Source organism: Euwallacea fornicatus, chromosome 10, assembly GCF_040115645.1.
Source record: "Euwallacea fornicatus isolate EFF26 chromosome 10, ASM4011564v1, whole genome shotgun sequence".
Taxonomy (NCBI): domain Eukaryota; kingdom Metazoa; phylum Arthropoda; class Insecta; order Coleoptera; family Curculionidae; genus Euwallacea; species Euwallacea fornicatus.
This window is the reverse complement of record NC_089550.1, coordinates 2,609,434-2,627,152: the sequence shown is the minus strand read 5'-3', so window position 1 is coordinate 2,627,152 and position 17,719 is coordinate 2,609,434. Positions and strand designations below refer to the sequence as shown.

General features: G+C 37.2%; 5 protein-coding genes across 7 annotated transcripts; 4 read left to right on the top strand and 1 right to left on the bottom strand.

Annotated features, from left to right (window-relative positions):
• Positions 1–12: 12 nt before the first annotated feature.
• On the top strand, positions 13–925 carry Sys1 (Sys1 golgi trafficking protein). 2 transcript variants are annotated; one of them, XM_066286469.1, is made up of 3 exons: positions 17–319; positions 368–435; positions 496–925. In XM_066286469.1, exons 1-3 carry the CDS (start codon positions 149–151, stop codon positions 734–736), a joined length of 480 nt encoding a protein of 159 aa, XP_066142566.1. In that variant the 5' UTR covers positions 17–148; the 3' UTR covers positions 737–925. The 2 variants fall into 2 exon arrangements, with proteins under 2 accessions (XP_066142565.1, XP_066142566.1); XM_066286468.1 differs by having other exon boundaries at positions 13–435.
• On the bottom strand, positions 780–17,658 carry LOC136341454 (RRP15-like protein). Of its 2 annotated transcripts, none has more exons than XM_066286455.1 (4): positions 16,176–17,658; positions 1,809–1,904; positions 1,409–1,749; positions 780–1,344 (listed from the first exon to the last, which is right to left on the bottom strand). In XM_066286455.1, exons 1-4 carry the CDS (start codon positions 16,198–16,200, stop codon positions 922–924), a joined length of 885 nt encoding a protein of 294 aa, XP_066142552.1. In that variant the 5' UTR covers positions 16,201–17,658; the 3' UTR covers positions 780–921. The 2 variants fall into 2 exon arrangements, with proteins under 2 accessions (XP_066142552.1, XP_066142553.1); XM_066286456.1 differs by lacking the exon at positions 16,176–17,658 and adding an exon at positions 2,111–2,251.
• Positions 2,260–6,706, top strand: Dhap-at (dihydroxyacetone phosphate acyltransferase). The gene is made up of 11 exons (XM_066286450.1): positions 2,260–2,751; positions 2,809–2,985; positions 3,046–3,175; positions 3,235–3,438; positions 4,449–4,600; positions 4,652–5,285; positions 5,382–5,461; positions 5,580–5,738; positions 5,796–5,968; positions 6,026–6,087; positions 6,148–6,706. The coding sequence occupies exons 1-11, from the start codon at positions 2,572–2,574 to the stop codon at positions 6,216–6,218; spliced, it is 2,022 nt and encodes a 673-aa protein (XP_066142547.1). The 5' UTR covers positions 2,260–2,571; the 3' UTR covers positions 6,219–6,706.
• Positions 7,289–17,501, top strand: LOC136341452 (facilitated trehalose transporter Tret1-like). The gene is made up of 4 exons (XM_066286453.1): positions 7,289–7,425; positions 9,628–9,866; positions 13,402–13,740; positions 13,853–17,501. The coding sequence occupies exons 2-4, from the start codon at positions 9,846–9,848 to the stop codon at positions 14,888–14,890; spliced, it is 1,398 nt and encodes a 465-aa protein (XP_066142550.1). The 5' UTR covers positions 7,289–7,425; positions 9,628–9,845; the 3' UTR covers positions 14,891–17,501.
• LOC136341459 (putative phosphatidate phosphatase) lies at positions 7,438–9,353 on the top strand. The gene is made up of 3 exons (XM_066286462.1): positions 7,438–7,936; positions 8,011–8,213; positions 8,471–9,353. The coding sequence occupies exons 1-3, from the start codon at positions 7,765–7,767 to the stop codon at positions 8,741–8,743; spliced, it is 648 nt and encodes a 215-aa protein (XP_066142559.1). The 5' UTR covers positions 7,438–7,764; the 3' UTR covers positions 8,744–9,353.
• Positions 17,659–17,719: the final 61 nt, after the last annotated feature.

The following is a 17,719-nucleotide window of genomic DNA, read 5'->3' as shown; positions in this document are numbered from 1 at the left end:
ATGACAGTTCGACTTCAAACTCAAAAAAGTAAGGTTAGGTCATCTGTCATTAAAAAAATTAGAAAATAACATTTTTCAGAATCATTTACCAAAAAAACAATAAATTTTGATACATGATCGATATAAATAGAATAACACCCTCAGCAATATGAAGAAGCTTACAGGATCCTTTCGATATACGCAGTGGGACCCCTGGCTTATAATCTCTCAGATCGTATCGGTGCAGTGCATTTTGTACCTCACCTTAGCGTTCTTATTAGTTGTTTTTGGGGCTCTTATAGGTGACACCAGGAGTCTGGACCATATATTCGAATACCATGTATGTGTGTATGCAATAAATCCCCTTTGGCTTAACGTAAAGTTTCAGGAAATACAAGTCCGAGACATTGGTGGTCGCATTGTCATTACTTCTTTTGTTGTTAATTCTTTGATAGGGCAAGTTCTTTAATATATTTTATTTTACCAGTTAACGCTAAAAAGGCAAAATTTTCATAGGTCATTGGTTCTCTGGACTATAGTGGAACGCACCAAACAGTGCATGGATTTCAGCTGCACATGGCATGTGATACACTTGATTATCTGTTGGTTTTATAATGGAGAATTTCCCACTACATTCTCATGGTGGATTTTAAATGTGGCCTGTGCCACTATCATGTGTGTTTGTGCCGAATTCTTTTGTTTAAGGACAGAACTTGCTGCTATTCCTTTGAGTTTAGGACCCAAAACTGACTTGTAATATTATAGACCTATACCTAGTTAATGTTAATAATAAAAATACATTTTATTTAATTATGATATTATAATTTTATCAGAGATACATAATTAAGTCTTCATCTGTGATAAATGTAAGCATATTGAATTTCATAAAAAAGTAGTATTTTATACTTATAATATAGATTTAATTCAATAAAACTCATTCATTTAATCTGATTCTATTTCAATGTCCACTTCTTTATCACTCTCTTGCTCTAATTCTTTGTCCCAATCTTTTATTTTGGCACTTAAAAGGAAATCATCCCTTAAAACATTCCATGAAGGTTCTTTCATCTTTTCTACATGTGTTTCACTTTCCTCTTTATTTTTGGTCTGCTCAGAATCAATCACTTGGGACTTTTCCCCCATTAAAAGGTCCAGAAAAGCTCTTTTATCAATATTTTTCATCACTTTTTCCTTGCGCACCTCCAGGGGACCTGCCTCATCGAGCTTTTGACTCAGTTCTTTCTGCTGAGTACGGACAGCATTGAACAGCTGTACCACACCTTTAGTGGCTATTTTTTGAAGAGTTCGATCTCTGTCTTTTTCCAGTATGTTTGGCTTAACTCTCAGCTTTGGAAGTTCCTTTTTCTACAATAGAAAAAATTCCTGTTTATGACAATACCACATAAAAGAAACCTAATACTCTGCATACCTTCCTTTTTTGACGGTTTTCACTGTCTGCTCTTTTTTCTTCAACAATTGTCTGCTCTTTCTTTACTTGCCCATCTGTGGTGGCTATTTCATAATGCTCTGTGGTGACTTTTTTAACTGGATCAGTCAGTTTTTTTGCTTTTGATAAGACCAAAGTTTTTTTCTTCTTCGGCTTATTCGTTTTTAGAATTTTAGCTATAGAATCAGCCCAACCCTCATTCAAGAGGTTTCTGCTCTCTTCATCTATTTCTTCTTCTGTATCTATGTCACTACACTCTGAGGGGTCTTCTATTTCTTGTGTTTTAGAGTTCTGAGAGCATTGTATGTCACTACTACCCTTATCTAATAGAAAAATAAATTCGGTTACTTAATGAGATACTGAGTTTTCATTGGAGACTTACCATCTATAGTTACTTTCACTCTTTTTGGTTTTAAAGTCATGATTTTCTGGGGTTTGGAAAAAGTACAATAATTTTTGCAAATATTCTGGTAAAAAACTGAAAAAGAAAGATCAATGGGTCAAACACACCGAAAGTTTTGATTCAAAGAGGTTTTATGAATCAGAAAATAGTCCTGTGCAAATTATAAATCATGCTGTTAAGAGTTGAAAAATCTCTAGGTTATGTTTTTATTTACAAATTTTAGGCAATGTTGTCTGAGATTTTATTTGATTATTTGGGAAAAAAGATAAAAAAATGTTTACCTCTTTTTTTGACGAAGTATGATTCAGAACTAGAGATAAAGATATCGCCTTGCTCCTGTATAACTCATGTCAGACTTTTCGTTGTGCAGTTTGGCAACGTGGGATTGTTGACATTAATTTCCATTTAAAGGTTTACTATTTAATATTAAAATGGAAATTAATTAAAAATTACTTTGTTATTGCCCTAATAAAATTGTTGATAATTAAAGTGGTTAGCACAACGTAACAAACCACAGTTCAATTTCTAATACAATTAACACTATAGCCACTTTAAAATACTAAAATTGCTTTATCATAGTTACTTGATATATAATTTATGTAGTAGGAGTTTTGTCTATTTCGTTTGTAATCTCACAGGTATCCTGACCTTTAAACCATATTTTTGTATTATCTCGTTGTTTTGCATTACCCACTTTTTCTTGAACCATTACAACCAACTAATAGTGTAATTAAACTTCAAAATGATACATCCTGGATTTGAAAACATCTTGGAGCCCCGTCAATCTGAAGTTTCCACATGGATTTGGGCAAGTAGAGCATTGAAAACTCAAGTGGCTTATAAGAAGATACCAAGACCCACCCCTGGCTCTCATAAGGTCGCTGTATTGAAAAGCCGTAAAATTTTACAAATTATAGACGAAGTAAGAGATGCTAATGATTGTTTTGAATTTTTTTTGTGAATATTTGGATTTATCTAGATATGTGTAGAAGAAAATGTAAAAAGAGAAGAAGTTGAAAGGAAGCTAATACAAATTTTGGATGAGATTGGATACACAAAAACCTTGAAGGTGCTCAGGGTTTTGGCTTACACCCTGTCTAAGATATTTTTGAAAATATGTTCAGGCGTTTACGTTAATTATGAAGCTCTTTATAAGGTGTGTAAAATCACCCCACCTATCTAATAAAACCTACATCATTGAAGCTTTAAACCTTAGATAAAATCAGATATGGGGTGCCGCCCTGTTGTTTTCCTGCCCTCTCACAGGAGCTATGCAGACTTCATTATTTTCTCTTATGTATTCTTTTTTTATGATCTTGAAATCCCTGCTATTGCTGCTGGAAGTGGTAAAACTATCTCTAAGCTAAGATGACAACCATAATCTATTAATATGCGGTAAATGTAGATTTTCAAGGTATGATTGGTATGGGAGAAATGCTCCGTCATACTGGGGCGTTTTTCATGAGACGCGCGTTCAGTAATGACAGCTTATATTGGGCAGCTTTTAAGGAGTATGTCTACCAACTGGTTTGTAATGGTGATTTGCCCATAGAGTTTTTTATTGAAGGGACTAGGAGTAGAAGCAATAAAAGCATGGCTCCAAAGTATGGTAAGTTTAATTTAGTTTGTTACTAAATTATGTCACTGTTCCTAACTCACTTTTTCCCGCACTTTTCGAGAATAGCTGCTATAACTTCAATTTCTACACTGGCCCCCATTGGTAATTTTCCCACTTGAAAAGTTGATCTAGCTGGAAAGTCCTTGGAAAAGAACTCTTTATAGGCCTCATTTACCTCAGCAAAATCATTGATGTCATTGAGCATTATGGTGCTTTTGATCACATTTTCATAAGAAGTACCTGCTTCTTCCAAAATGTGACCAATGGTTTTTAAGGCTTGTCGCGCCTGGCATCCAACACCCCCTTGGACCAATTTCAAATTTTCGTCCATTCCCAACACTCCAGATAAAAACACCATGTTGTTGAAGGACACTGCCTGATTATAGGGCGAGCCTGCGGGTGGTTTTGGGGCTTTGGCCGCCAGTATTACTTTCCTAACCAACGACCCCGCCATAGTTCTGTTTCACTTTGAAAAGCAGGTCCAAACTGCAGAAAGTTTGAGGAGATTTACAGTGCAAAGTTCAAGTGATTATTCCTGTATTTTTGTTGACCTTGTTTAGACGAAATAATTGTGAACCCATAGTATGAGATATCAATTATTAAGCATTTTCAATTTTTGAACATTAACATTGACTATTTTATTATTGATAGATATAAAGTTTAAATTTATTTAATACTAAATCAAGCATTCTCCAATTCGTCCTTAAGCATATTGGAATTCTGACTATTTGAAATTAAGTATCTTAGCATATTCAGGGTTTCTGTCCGATTAATTTGTAAAATTTCACGTCCAGGGAGAATTTCACATCCAATTGCTATTTTCTCATTAAACGCATTGGAATTTAAGTGTTTTTAGCTATTTTTGTGAATTTGATTTCTGCAATTTACTTAGTGTAAACTTGCATCAAATCTCATTTGCCGTATTGTCATGAAAAATATATCGATATTTTGTTTCTGTCTTTTCTTGAACAAAAAACACATTTTAAAATGATTTATTGCAGGTTTAATTAACATGATCCTCAAGGCTTATTTCCTCTCGCAAGTTCCAGACATACTTTTTGTCCCGGTTAGTGTCAATTATGACCGAATTCTAGAAGATCGTGCATTCGCCTTTGAACTACTAGGAATCCCTAAGCCTCGAGAAACTACCTCTGTAAGCCGTGTTAGATCTTTTTAGAAGAATTTCACCAAAATAAGCTTACAGGGCTTCTTTAAATCTCTAACGATCCTAAAAGAACACTTCGGCAACATATTCTTCCAATTCGGGGAACCCATCTCTGCCCGAGACTTCCTGGAGCCCCAAATAAGCCGAATTAAATATTCACAGGGTCCTTTGCATTTGCATGAAGTGAATGAAGAGGAGAAACGAGTGGTACCCTCTCTGTCTTATGAAATAATTCGCAGACAGCAAGTTTCCACTGTTCTCAGTTACTTTAACTTGATAGCTCTAATTCTCAACAACAATATCACAAGGGGGCAAAACCTGACTGGTTCTCAGGAGCTTAACAAAGAAATTCAGATTTTGAGAGAGGCGCTGAGGTCGTGGGGGGCGACAATATTCGAACAGAACATTGAAGAAGCTGTGAAGGAGTGTTTAGTGGTGCATCAAAATTTAGTGCGAATGAAAGAAGACGGTGCATTAGGACTAGTAACCAATAAGATTGTAGTGGGACATTTGGATCACAATAAACTGAAAGCGCACGCTTTGTCTGAAGAGACAATCTCTTATTCCGTGCCTTTCATGATGCTGCAAATTTATGCCAATCCAGTTCTGCATTATCTTATAGATGGGGCCTTGATTGTAATTGTCTTGAGGAGCGTGAGAAAATTGGATAAGGGTAGGTTTGGTTTTAAAAGTAGAGGGTATTAAGAAATTAGAATTAACTAGTATTTTGAAGGTTATTGGTACTAATACGGAGTTTTGTTTTTGCTAGATGAATTGTACAAACACTTCTACACTCTTCGGGCTATCTTTTCGTTTGAGTTTGTCCTATCTGAAGCTCTGTATAAAATGGTGGGTGGGTTTTATGATAGTTGGTGCACAAATAGCTTAGTGTTTTTGCGGTTTAAGGATCTTGTTCCCTCATTCACCTAATTAATTTTTTACATCCTCCTTGAAACAAATTTTTCAGCATTTTGAGCAAGCCCTTGCTCGGTTAAGTGACCGAAACATAATATCCTGCGAGAACGACCAGTTTGATATATTCAAAAACAACTACTTTGAGGAGGTGTTAATTAGCAGCATTCAACCGTTTATCTTGACTTACTACGTGGTCATTGAGATTTTATTGGTAAAAAATCGTCGTGTTATACTATGGGTTAAATACAAATTGTCCAACTTTTCGTAGAAATTACCTGGGTTATCAGACGAAAAAACTATCCTATCCAGCGTTCAAAAGCTGTTAGAAGGCGCTATTAGTGAGAAAAAAATATTCATCCATCCCTATTGCATGTCCTTAGATACTCTAGGAAATTGCCTGGCCAGTCTGGTTACAGTCCATGCAGTAAAGAAAAGCAGAAAGTGAGTATTGTTTGCTGTGTCGGCATTCGCAAATGCGTTTACTACGCAACTTTGCAGGGATAGCATGAACGTCTACGAGATTGATAAAGACTCTGTAAAGAAGCTCAAGTTTGACTTAGGTGAGATGGGTATTTATTGAACTTAAATTTATCTTTGTGGCGTTAATGTTTTTTTTGCAGAGAGTTACATTCCGTCGTTCCACGTTATTAAAAGTTTTGATATTTTTTTGCATATAAAGAGTAAATTGTAAATTTCAATTATTGGTTAGGATTCAGATAAACCCTATATTAATAATACCTACAAAACCAGTCAAGGCAGTATAAATTTGATTTTTCATTAGTCATTTTAAACGCCCTTTTCCTTTTGTAGAGGTTACTTTTTAATTATGTGGGAATGCGGTGAATATGAATAATTTTCCCATAAATGGGTTTTATTTTCTCTTTGTTATTTGGTGGATGTTTGTCTTTACTTTGCGAGGAAGGGTTACCGTCGAGAAGAAAGCCATAGCCGAAACGGGTCTCACTTGGCAAATCCAAAACTCGTGAACCACACTAATTAAGGATGAACAAAGTTTGTCATTGAAAAACGGGGCGGACCCCTCTATTAGATGTACTTTTGACTACGGATAATGTTTTTTCGCTCAATTGTTATGATTTATTGTTATACGGTATTTTAAATTTCATGATATTTTAATTACTATTGCAAGACTGAAATAAATAGTGTTTTGTTAATAAATAATCAATTTTTGTATTTATCCTGGTGGTTATGGAAAACTTAAAAACGATCGTTGGAATTATAGGAAATTCTTAAATCTTCTAAAAGTAGCAATCATCTGATTTTCAATGTATGGAAACACTCAAAACGAAGGTAATGTAAGATATTATTCGACAACAGAGATTTAGATATGCAAATTAAATATCAGGATTCATGATAATTTTATAGCATAAATTTGTTTTCGGCGATAACAATGATGAGGCATATTGCTGCACAAGTACAGTATTTAGTATTAAGTAAACGTCATCGAGGGATTACCTTGTATATCTAGTATCTCATCTTTCCCTTAAAAATGAATAAATGCTTTAATTACTTTTAATTTATAATAATATTTGGAACAACAATTAATGTGTAATGTTTAAATAGTAATGTCCCGATTTCCTATATAATAATGCTTGTATCTGCGTATCTTATCATTACGCGCCTGGCAACTCTATTAAATAAACAAATAATAACATAAGAAATACGAATCCTTATAAAAACCCGAACTATAGTTCAAAGCTGGATATAAATTAACCTCGATATGTTGGGTCAGTTTTCCATTAACACTGAAGATCCAACGGATATAGTGCATTTCAGATTCCTGGATGCTCAAGGCAGATTCACCAAATCTTCCTGTAAAGCGGCGCTGAAATCCCCGTATCCGGCTAAATATTATGTCAACATATTCATATATGTTACTGGTAAGTTACTAATTCTGCTAATATAGAAACATATCGTAAAGTTTTATGGAAATTACCGGCGATCTACGGGGTAATTTGCAACACAATGAACACGAAACGGTGTGTCTAGACGATCATAAGACAAGTTGATTTTTCATATAAATTTTTTTTCCCATTCTTCGGTCCTCTACACGCACCCGCTCTGTGGCCAATGCGTAGAGAATCACCCTATGCTCATTCATAGCTTCAATAATATTTGTGCTGTTGAACTTCGGCATAATCTCTGGCAACCAAATTGGATTTTTCTGCAATGATCCGCTTTTCTCCCATAAATACCGAGGGGACACAGTGACCCCTTGGATGCTACTAGGAGCCCTCGTCTTTCTCCCTCCCTTCATTTTCCTTTTGGTGGAGTGCTCCAAGCAAAGCTGTTATAGGAACATTTTTACTCTGACTAATTTGTGCGAGTTCTACATCTACTTAAAGCAGTTGGTTATAGGAGTAATCGTGGTGGGAGGTATTACCGAGATTGGTGAGGAAAAATTACAGAACACAGAAACAACACAATAACACAAAGTGGCAAAAAAATCAAATACTGACTTGCAGCCAAGACTATTGTGGAAGAGCACAGGCCGCATTTCTTTGATACCTGTATGCCGGACACTAACTTGAATTGCACTACTGGGAACTATGTCTTTGATTTCACTTGCATTAATCCTAACGTAGATCAGCTGGATTGGATTGATGCGTCGAGGTCTTTTCCAAGTGGACATTCATCAATCAGCTGGTTTGCGTCCATATTTTGCGCCGTAAGTTTAAAATTTTCAGAATAGCGACAGGAAATTCAGGAGTTTTTGATGTGACTTTAAAATGTTTGGTGCTTTTAGTTATTTATGAATTCGGCTCAAAACACGTTACTTCTTCAAAATCACGTGATATTCATCATAATGCATTTTAAAGTTTCAACTTGAAAGAAACTGGAAGATACTTATTGGACAATTTTATGAATTTCAAATATGTTATCAAAGGTGATCCAAAATATGATTTTTTTTTCATCAATTTCCAGTACATGATCCATTCTCGCATGCCTACCCACAGAGCAGGAACCGCCTTTAAATTTTTCCTATTAGTGGTATGTGTCACTTTTGGATTGATATGTTCTTTAACAAGGATAACAGATCGAAGACACCATTGGTGGGACGTTCTTGCCGGTACCATTATCGGGTTCCTGGGGGCTGCTTATATGATCAGATACACTCACCTTCAAATCAAGTTGTTGCAGCGGAAAATGGGGGGCAAGGACATCAAAGACAACCGAAACATCATTCTAGAAATTTAGAAAAAATATCGTGTTTTATATGATTATTTTTAATTAAGTTGAAAATTAATTAATTTTAATAATAATAATAATAATAATAATAATAATAATATATATATATATATATATATATATGTTTGTACAAAGTCGTTGGTTTAGATCTTTTAGCGCAGTCTGTTAAAGATAGAGCCATGATAACAAAACGGCCCACGATATAGCGCATCATCAAGGATAATTTGCAAGTGGCTTTTTCTAAATCTCATAATACATCAATGTATGATGTTCAGTTTTCTCACCTGCAGTCAAACAATACCGATTGCCGTTTGATTTCTCTTTGAGATAGACCGACGACCGTCTTCAAGGACAAGGTCGGTCCCTTCTTTATTCCAAGACCAGAAAGAATCGCATATGACGCAGAACGTGTGCCACATTATGGCAAAAAGGCGACAAAATTATGTATTCCAGTGTCGGTCCGGAACATAATCCCGCAAAATGGATAACAAAGACACAGCCGCATACGAATTTGATGTAGTCGATACGCCGCCAGTGTCGGTTGGTAATGAATTTTTCCAGGGAGAAAGCCAAATATCCCAAAAGTTGAGAATGAAAATAAATTTAATAATCAACAAGATTTATGCGTGTATTGTTATTCACCATTTTGTCCACATGATTAACTCATGCAATTCGTTTAATTCGATCTTCATTCAAAAGTCGAACCTGTGCTGCTCATTCACCACTGTGTTCAGAAAATTTGAAGTTTTATAACTTTGTAAAAATCGAATTCAGTACTACATCTTGTCCTTAAAATGACCGCAAACATAACAATTATGTTTCTGCCACCTCGGTAGAAATCGACATTTCACTGTCGCGTTCACCATTACATTCACATTCAGTGAATTTTTTAGCTGGACGAGGGAGCAATTGACCGAATCCAACTCTGCATTAGGTCGATAAAAGGCCGGTGCGCACGACGTGAGACCACTCTGGATCCCAATCGGCAGTAAGCTCCCAGTGCCGTTATGGCACGACCGTCCCATTTATAATCCAGCTGGTGCACGAGAGTCGTTTCGGGGCCTCAGAAAATGTCGTAGCCTAGTGTTCTTTTGATCCAGGCAATAAAATTATGACCCAATACACACACAAGGTAAGTACATCTTGTTCAACTTTTTTATTTCAACTCCGGTTTGAGGTCAAAATACTTCTAATCCATTATCTGCATCTGTTGCCCCAAGGCCACTCTGTTAGCCATTATAGGTCTCCCTAATGACCAGCTCTAATACAACACATTTTTTGGGTTTCCCAGCCGCTTCACCTCTATCCTGCTTTATGCGAAATTGCAGGAAAGAGTTGATTTATTGCCAGTTTAATGGAGCGTTATGATTAATACTTTAAAACGTATGTACCTGCACTGACTGAATAATAAAAGCGGTGTTTCTCTCGGAATTATGAGGGGTCGTAAAATGTTTTATGAGGGGTGAGAACGAATGTGTATAGGCATTTTGGTCTGCTGCGTGCCAAAGCAGGAAAATATCTGGAATTTGGCTCTAGAATAATTCTCCTAAGCGATGTTAATTACCATATTGATTTTACATTTTTGAAAGTTTGTTCCATGGGGAAAAAGGAATAAAACAAAATTTGGAAATAACTGAGATAAACTTTGCCTATTTCTAAAGAAGTTCTCCTCGCTACCTGCACATTTGTAAAGGTTGTTTGCCTAAATCAAGAGTAGTTTAATACCTCAATAACTACGTCAATACTAGTTATATTTATTTATCAATGCCGAGAGAAAAATTCCTTATTTTATTTGAGGGAAGACAGGGTTGAATTCAGTCATTTACTTTGTAATACCGGTTATTTTCCTCTTTCCTATGGGTGTAATAATAATGTGAAAATAATGAATGTTATTTCACCATATTGAATACAAGAGTTACATATTTATTACATACCTCTGCTTTGACAACAAGACTCTACTGGGTGCCCCCAAAACCAAATTTTAAACTTTACAATAATTAGTGTTTTACGTTCCCTGTCGGAATAACTAATCGGATTATGTTTATCCTATATACTGCATTGAATCAGTGATAAATATCTACCAATAGGCCTACGAGTCCTTGCATTGATTTGCCTTCCTAATGGGTCATAAATGAAACTTGGCTTAATAGATAATTAATGGGATACTGGTCAACATTAGATCGATTAGCTTCAAAGGTTTCCCGTCTTTTTATTAACAAACCCACACGGAGATTGGCTCCAATGAAATGATCGAAAAAACGTACTTTAAGCAAAATATAATATTATATCTGACGAGGAACTGTGGATTTATCAAATTGTCAAGGAAATACTACTATCTAAAATTAATGGACAAGTACGTAGGAGATAAATTATTATCGTTACATTTCTCTATTTGGGCGTGTACCCGTGTACGACGTCAATTTTGTGGGATTCTGGAGCGTGTTTCCTGTTAACTATACAAAATTTTCATCCAAAACACACGCGGAGAACTGCGCTTCTGTTCTTCTGGACAATGGTGATTTCAAAAAATACCGAAAAAATGGTATTTAAACGCAATTTCTAAATCGCCACTCGGGGATTACAAGAACCGAAATACTCCTCCAATCCGAAATAATGTAAATGGATTTGGTCGAATCTGGAAAACGAAAGATATGGGGATTATTCCGTGTTTTTTTTCGCGTTTTTCCTCAAGTTATTATTGACGCAATACCTCCGGCAAATGGAATTTCCATCAAATACGACCGCTCTTATTTCTTTTCAATCGATGAGAAAAAGTTTTTCTGAGGGACAAATCCTATAAGAGCCTCCCTAAACAAACATTGCTTCGAAAGATACTTCCGGGGTGAAATCTGAAACGTGACAAAAATGAAAATTTCACATGGAAACATCTAGTTGTAGTGTATGTTATCGGGTGTGGGGAAGGTGTGTTTTGTCGCACGACTGTTGCTGATAAGACTTTAATTAGTTTTTTGCTCCGGCCGCTACTTTCAGGATTAATCTTGGAAAAACAAATAAGTATCTCCATTACGATCCGCCGCCAAAAGCCGTCGCTTTATGTCGTGGCAAATTGTTTCTCAGTTTTATGATTAATGAAGTCGCGGCGAATGGGCCCCAAAATTGTTTCGTTCAAACTTTTACGGCTCGATTTACTCTCTCCACGAACGAGGCGCGTTCGGGTATTGATTTACTCCACTTTCAGTTTGCGTCCAAGTTTCTATCCAAAGAAAATGATAAACTGTTAAGCGGCATTTGGGTGTTATTGTTGGAAATTATGTAGAATATGAGCTAAATTTGTGGGTTTTTACACGTTAAAATGCGAATTAATGGAGACCTGTCTCATGAAGGAAAGCCAAAATGTACTCTGTCAATATGGGAGGCTCTCGGTGCCATTCAAAGAGTTAAGACATAATTCGAAATTTCTTTTTAACAGCACTTAATCAATAACCAAAACGGCTTTCTCATGTGTTTTGTCTTTAGTAATTTTATTAATCCGGCACTGAGTCAATGTTCTAAGTAGGTTATTCTTAATAGGCGATGGAGGTCCATATTTTTCTCGTATCTCAACCACTTCGTCTAATTTTAGACCAAAGTTTTCGTTTTTCCTTTGACTTTCACGATTGTTTTATGTGGAATCTATTATTTTCGGTTTCATCCACCATTTTGTCGCAATTTAGACTAGCAGTTCCATTTCCTCAAATTAAATATGTCTGGCCCCTCCGTTTTGCCATCTAAGAGACGTAACAACATTTTATTTGGTGTTATAATTTGTCGCTGATCATCCACAATTTCGCCACCAAATCAATATTTTTCACATTTTAGTATCGTATATGTAGGTTTTCGCATATAACACATGTTTTTTATGAATTGAACGAGGACAATGCAACACCCGTCAACGTCACCGGAATTATTTATTATTTGATGGAAAAATAGTGAAAAACGTCCATTAATATTGCCGGCTTTTAAATAATGCCACTGCGGGCTATCGTCCGAAATGCATCAAATTCCGCTTCATTTCTGCCATTATATCCATTAACGTCCACCGTTCGTGATGGGATTTAATGCATTTCCCAGCTACGTAATAAAATATTTAGTCTCCACTGATTAATATACATTTTCGTGTTGGGAAAAAGACTTATTGTCGCTCGATCTCTGACGCTGCATCATGCATACTTTAGCAACTCCATTAAGCCTCTTTGGATTATAAAGTTTAGAGGCAAAGTGCCCCCTCTCTAATAGAACTTCTGGGAAAGTTTCCGAATGTATTATTTGGGTAAATCTGTGACGACGAGATAGTTGGAACAGCTACCGAGAAATCTGCGTGAGAAATCAGACAGGCTGATGTTGAGATGTTTAATCTTGCATTGATGTCATTGCGTCTTCGTTACCGAAGGATCCGAAAAGGAAATTTGGGGAAATCTGGGTCCTTTGATTTGTCATTCTTTCTCATGTGAATCTAGAATTAAATCTACGGGAATTAGAGAATTTTTTTTGTTCCGTATAATTTCTATGGAGCGCATTATTTCAACTCTATCTGAGACGCCCCCGCTCCATCTCAGAAAGTGATAAGGAAATTATGACATTGCGCTACACCGTGATTGTCAATTCAGTATCCACATCGTTTAACCCCAGGAAAAAAGGCACCTAATCACCTTAAAAAATTATTTCAGCTGGCTGGCCCAACTAGACAACTCTTCATAACCGGCAAGCCCGAGTACCTAGGCCAGTTTCTGGCCTCCTTGGCCGTCTCCTTGGGGTCCCTAGCCTCAGGCCTTAGCAAAGGCTACAGTTCTCCCGCCATCGCTTCGCTACAACAACGAGACGCCAAAGCCTTCGACGTCAACGGGCAACAAGCCTCATGGCTTGCGTCACTGAGCCTCCTGGGGGCCCTCTTCGGTGCCCCCCTGGGGGGCCTGGCCGTCAAATGGGGCCGTAAACGTACCTTGATTATGGCCGGCGCTCCACTATCGCTTTGCTGGGTGTTGACTGGTTTCGCTTTCAATGTTGAGGTAAGTTCAAACACACTTGAGACTTGATCCCGGTGGATCGCCCCATGGCCGTCCTACGTGGCTCTGTCTTCTAGCAAATTATCGATTTTAATGGACAATTGTGCATTAATAGGTGATGTGCTTCGCAGCCTTTGCCAGTGGCTTTCTAGTAGCCATAGTTCAACTCGCAGCGCAAGTTTACGTAAGCGAAATCGCAGCCCCGTCGATCAGAGGAGGTCTAAGTGCTCTACTGAAAATATCAGGCCATGCCGGTTTCCTGGTAGCCTTTGCCGCTGGGGCTTTTCTAGATTGGAGACAGCTGGCAGGATTAATTTCCTTCGCGCCTGCAGCCATGTGTTTGGCGATGCTTCGCATCCCCGAGAGCCCCGGCTGGTTGGTACTCAAAGGCCACGACTCCGAAGCTAAAAAAGCGCTGCGGTGGCTCAGAGGAGAAAACGTAGACTTGCAGATGGAACTGGCCATGCTGCAGACCCATATAATGTCCAAAAGGATTCCCAGTGATCCCAAACTGCTGCTACGAACGCTGCGCACGCCTGCTCTCATTACTTGCGGCCTAATGTTCTTCCAGCGTTTCTCCGGAGCGCATGCCTTCAATTTTTATGTGGTAAGCGTTTTCAAGGAGACCTTCGGCGGGACGAATCCACATAGCGCCGCCGTAGCTGTTGCTGTGGTGCAGCTGCTCTCCTCGTTGCTCTCGGGCTTATTGGTGGACAGCGCCGGGCGGCTGCCCTTATTGGTGGCCTCCAGCGTGCTCATGTCTTTGGCCTTAGCCTCCTTCGGTTCTTTCGCCTACTACGAGGAGGCCAACTCGAAATCCGTGCCCCATTTGGACTGGATACCATTGTTGTGTGTCCTAGTCTTTACTGTTGCCTTCTCTTTAGGTATAAGTCCGATTTCCTGGTTGTTGGTCAGCGAGCTGTTTTCTCTGGAGCATCGCGGCTTGGGCACCGCACTTGCAACTGGTTTCAGCTACTTTTGCGCCTTCGTCGGCGTCAAGACGTTTATAGATTTCCAGCAGCTTATGGGCTTGTATGGGGCATTCTGGTTGTACGCTTTCATATCAGTGTGCGGCTTATGCTTTGTGGTTTGCTGCGTGCCCGAAACTAAAGGCCAGGATCTGACTGAGATTAATACGGGGGCGATTAGCTGACCAAACCAGACGAAACTGCGCAAGGTTTCAGTTAACGTGGTCGTGGAGAGGTATTGCTAAGGGTCGTCTTCTTTGCTCCTTTGACAATAACAAGGTCTGACAATAAGATTTTTTGCCAAACTGATTTTAAGTCGCTTTAACGACACGCTCCATCGAATTGTAGATTTCAACTGAGACATTCTCCTTAAGATCTTATAAATCGTAGACTGGCTATTTAATAATACATATTAGACTTAGTACCTCAGAGGCTTAGATGTTAGGCGCCAATAGTGATATTTTAGACACACGTCGCTTGCTCAACTTAGGCTAACTTAGCAACTTTCCTACTTAGATGTACTTAACTATGTGAAGCATACGTCAATTATGTGTGTGGACGTTACGGACAATAACTTGCGCTCATTGGCATAAATGTACTAATTATTACAACTTATCAAGCTGACTCTTAACTTATCGGTTTCAGGTTTTGTAGAGGATATCGAGATCTGTGATAGACTAGCACAATACATAGTAAATTTAGGGATGACAATATAAAACAATTTTAAGGGTGAGGATAATAACATAATGCTTTCAGGAATCGTTATTATTAGAGCACAATCAAATTGAAGTTAAAATTTATGACAATAAAATACTGTGCGGTCCATGAAGACACAATCCCTTATGCATTCGAAGTTAATGATTTTTAGAGTTATTTTCGTATTGTATAGGAAATGTTGTTTGAATTTTAAATATTCATATAATTAAGGGTTATTTACATATCTGGAAAAACATATTACAAGTTTAATAAATATCAGAGGACGATTTGTGATCTAGCAGAACTATACACTTAGCACTACTGGCAGCGGTGCACAAATTGGTCGCTCTTCTCTGGTTGTAATGGTGACCGGGGATGGTTTAACCATTACTTTTTTTCAGTTTGCTATCAAATGAAAACTTGTTTCTGTTGTTTCATTTAAATTTTAAACACCTGGTACTGCTTTAGATACAAATCCAAATGAATTTAATAAATGCCTGGAAAAAATTTATAAAAAAGCTGACCAATTCGCCATAGAATATGGCAACATGGCAAGAAACGCACATTTCAAATTCGAAATATCTATTCTCTGTGCAGTGTCAACATCAACTTTATATCACAAATTTTAATTAAGGTGAAACTGTACTAAAATGTGCTGTAAAACTTTTTATTTAAACAAAGAATCAAATAAACGTGTTAACTCAAGTCTTACAAATTTCAATAGTAACAAATGCCGTTAAATTTGAGTAAAATCGACAGGTGGTGGAGACTTACTTGATACATCAGACTTTGTATTCATATCACAAAGCAAATTATAACCTAATAAACACGTTCAGAGGTGGCCACAAACTACTTATACAATCGCTCACGAAAAAGTATTAAATTCAGATCAAATTGCAACGAAAGAAACACATCTAAAGAAAAGCCGAATGCCGGCCGTCAGTCGTACTCAGGCTGTACCACTTAAATGTCAACACCTGCGCCAGCGCTACCACAATCAACACCTACTAATCACACATTGTCCTCTAGACTGAGTGACATCAACACAGGTAGTCATAAAATTTGTCCATATGGAATAGCAACATTTTATGTGTTCCTTGTTGAACGTTCCATAAAATCCCAGACTGTGAAGGACATTTAGAGCCAATAAAGCTTTAATCCATCCAATCGTAAAGCAGATCTTATATACCCTAATTAAAGCCCAAACCCCGCCGATGGGGAAATTTTAATTAAACCAACGAATTTATGTACACAAAAAGACATTTCGTATAGCCTCTCCTATAAGCAATTAAGCCGCATTCGCTTGTTTAATTTTAAACGCCTCCACGACTATAGGTTTTTATTGTACCATTATGCGGCTTGAGGACAGCAAAAAGCAATGTGTGTGTCATATGTCTGGGAATTATGGTGCTTAAGATTGTAGTAGCAAAAAATACTTTCAATATCCGGATATTTAACAGCAAAATTAAATTCCGGGCGCGTTTCCTTTAAATATGTAAGAGATCGGATAAAGTTTTATAGGTCGTTTGGGCCCCGGATTTACCATTGAGGCGATTATAGCGATAATAGTTTAATGTTGCAATTTTTGTACCACGTTATGGTTTCAGTTTTACTGAGGTATGAGTATAATCTACCTCCTGTGTGTATTTGTATTATTGTTCTTAGAAAGATTTAATAAGAAATTCGGACATGACCACACGACTCGCTGCAGGACTACGATCGCTAAAAGCTGTTTGTGACAGTTTAATACCCTGAAAATGGAACATAGAGTAGGTCATTTAATTGATCCTTAGTGCAAGCTATGAAATGTCTCAGTTCCTCAAAATATCGTAAAAAATCGATTCTAAAATAGATGTTCAGAAGTTTAAAAGACATCAAACTTTGTTTTGTGATGCTCTGTATTTTCAGATTTATGCTACAGGTAGCTGTTTGCAAACAGGAAATAATATGCGTGTGGATGTTTGGTGCGAATTACTGACTTATCGTTGTAACTATAGAGTTGCTTATTTGACAATAATTTTTACGCTCTCTTTTTATATAGTTTATATTAGAAGGTTATTTATTGAAGGAAATAAATTATACTGTTAAAAAGTCATTGAACTGAGTTTAGTTTCTTCAAATCCTATCTTTATGTGGTGAGCGTAGTCAAAGCAGAACTCGGATTTGTGAAATCTCAATTTAATTGTTATTTTTCAAATCGTATCGTTTCTTTCAATAGGAATTAGGTAAAAAACTTTGAGATCTATTATTTGTAAAAATCCTAAAATGTCTTGGCTAAACTTTGATGAAAGCCATTTAACAACGCAATTAATCTTGAC

Bases quoted from the DNA above. Each gene is read 5' to 3' on its own strand.
- Sys1 (XM_066286468.1), top strand. From the start codon at position 149: ATGAAGAAGCTTACAGGATCCTTTCGATATACGCAGTGGGACCCCTGG. The intron at 436-495 runs GCAAGTTCTTTA...AAATTTTCATAG, and splicing joins GTTGTTAATTCTTTGATAGG to GTCATTGGTTCTCTGGACTA.
- Dhap-at (XM_066286450.1), top strand. From the start codon at position 2,572: ATGATACATCCTGGATTTGAAAACATCTTGGAGCCCCGTCAATCTGAA. The intron at 2,986-3,045 runs GTGTGTAAAATC...TTTAAACCTTAG, and splicing joins ATTATGAAGCTCTTTATAAG to ATAAAATCAGATATGGGGTG. The intron at 5,969-6,025 runs GTGAGTATTGTT...GCAACTTTGCAG, and splicing joins GCAGTAAAGAAAAGCAGAAA to GGATAGCATGAACGTCTACG.
- LOC136341459 (XM_066286462.1), top strand. From the start codon at position 7,765: ATGCTACTAGGAGCCCTCGTCTTTCTCCCTCCCTTCATTTTCCTTTTG. The intron at 7,937-8,010 runs GTGAGGAAAAAT...ACTGACTTGCAG, and splicing joins GGGAGGTATTACCGAGATTG to CCAAGACTATTGTGGAAGAG. The intron at 8,214-8,470 runs GTAAGTTTAAAA...ATCAATTTCCAG, and splicing joins TTGCGTCCATATTTTGCGCC to TACATGATCCATTCTCGCAT.
- LOC136341452 (XM_066286453.1), top strand. From the start codon at position 9,846: ATGACCCAATACACACACAAG. The intron at 9,867-13,401 runs GTAAGTACATCT...AAATTATTTCAG, and splicing joins TGACCCAATACACACACAAG to CTGGCTGGCCCAACTAGACA. The intron at 13,741-13,852 runs GTAAGTTCAAAC...GTGCATTAATAG, and splicing joins GTTTCGCTTTCAATGTTGAG to GTGATGTGCTTCGCAGCCTT.
- LOC136341454 (XM_066286455.1), bottom strand. From the start codon at position 16,200: ATGAATACAAAGTCTGATGTATCAA. The intron at 1,905-16,175 runs GTAAGTCTCCAC...TTTCTTTTTCAG, and splicing joins TACAAAGTCTGATGTATCAA to TTTTTTACCAGAATATTTGC. The intron at 1,750-1,808 runs GTAAGTCTCCAA...TTTTTCTATTAG, and splicing joins AGTGAAAGTAACTATAGATG to ATAAGGGTAGTAGTGACATA.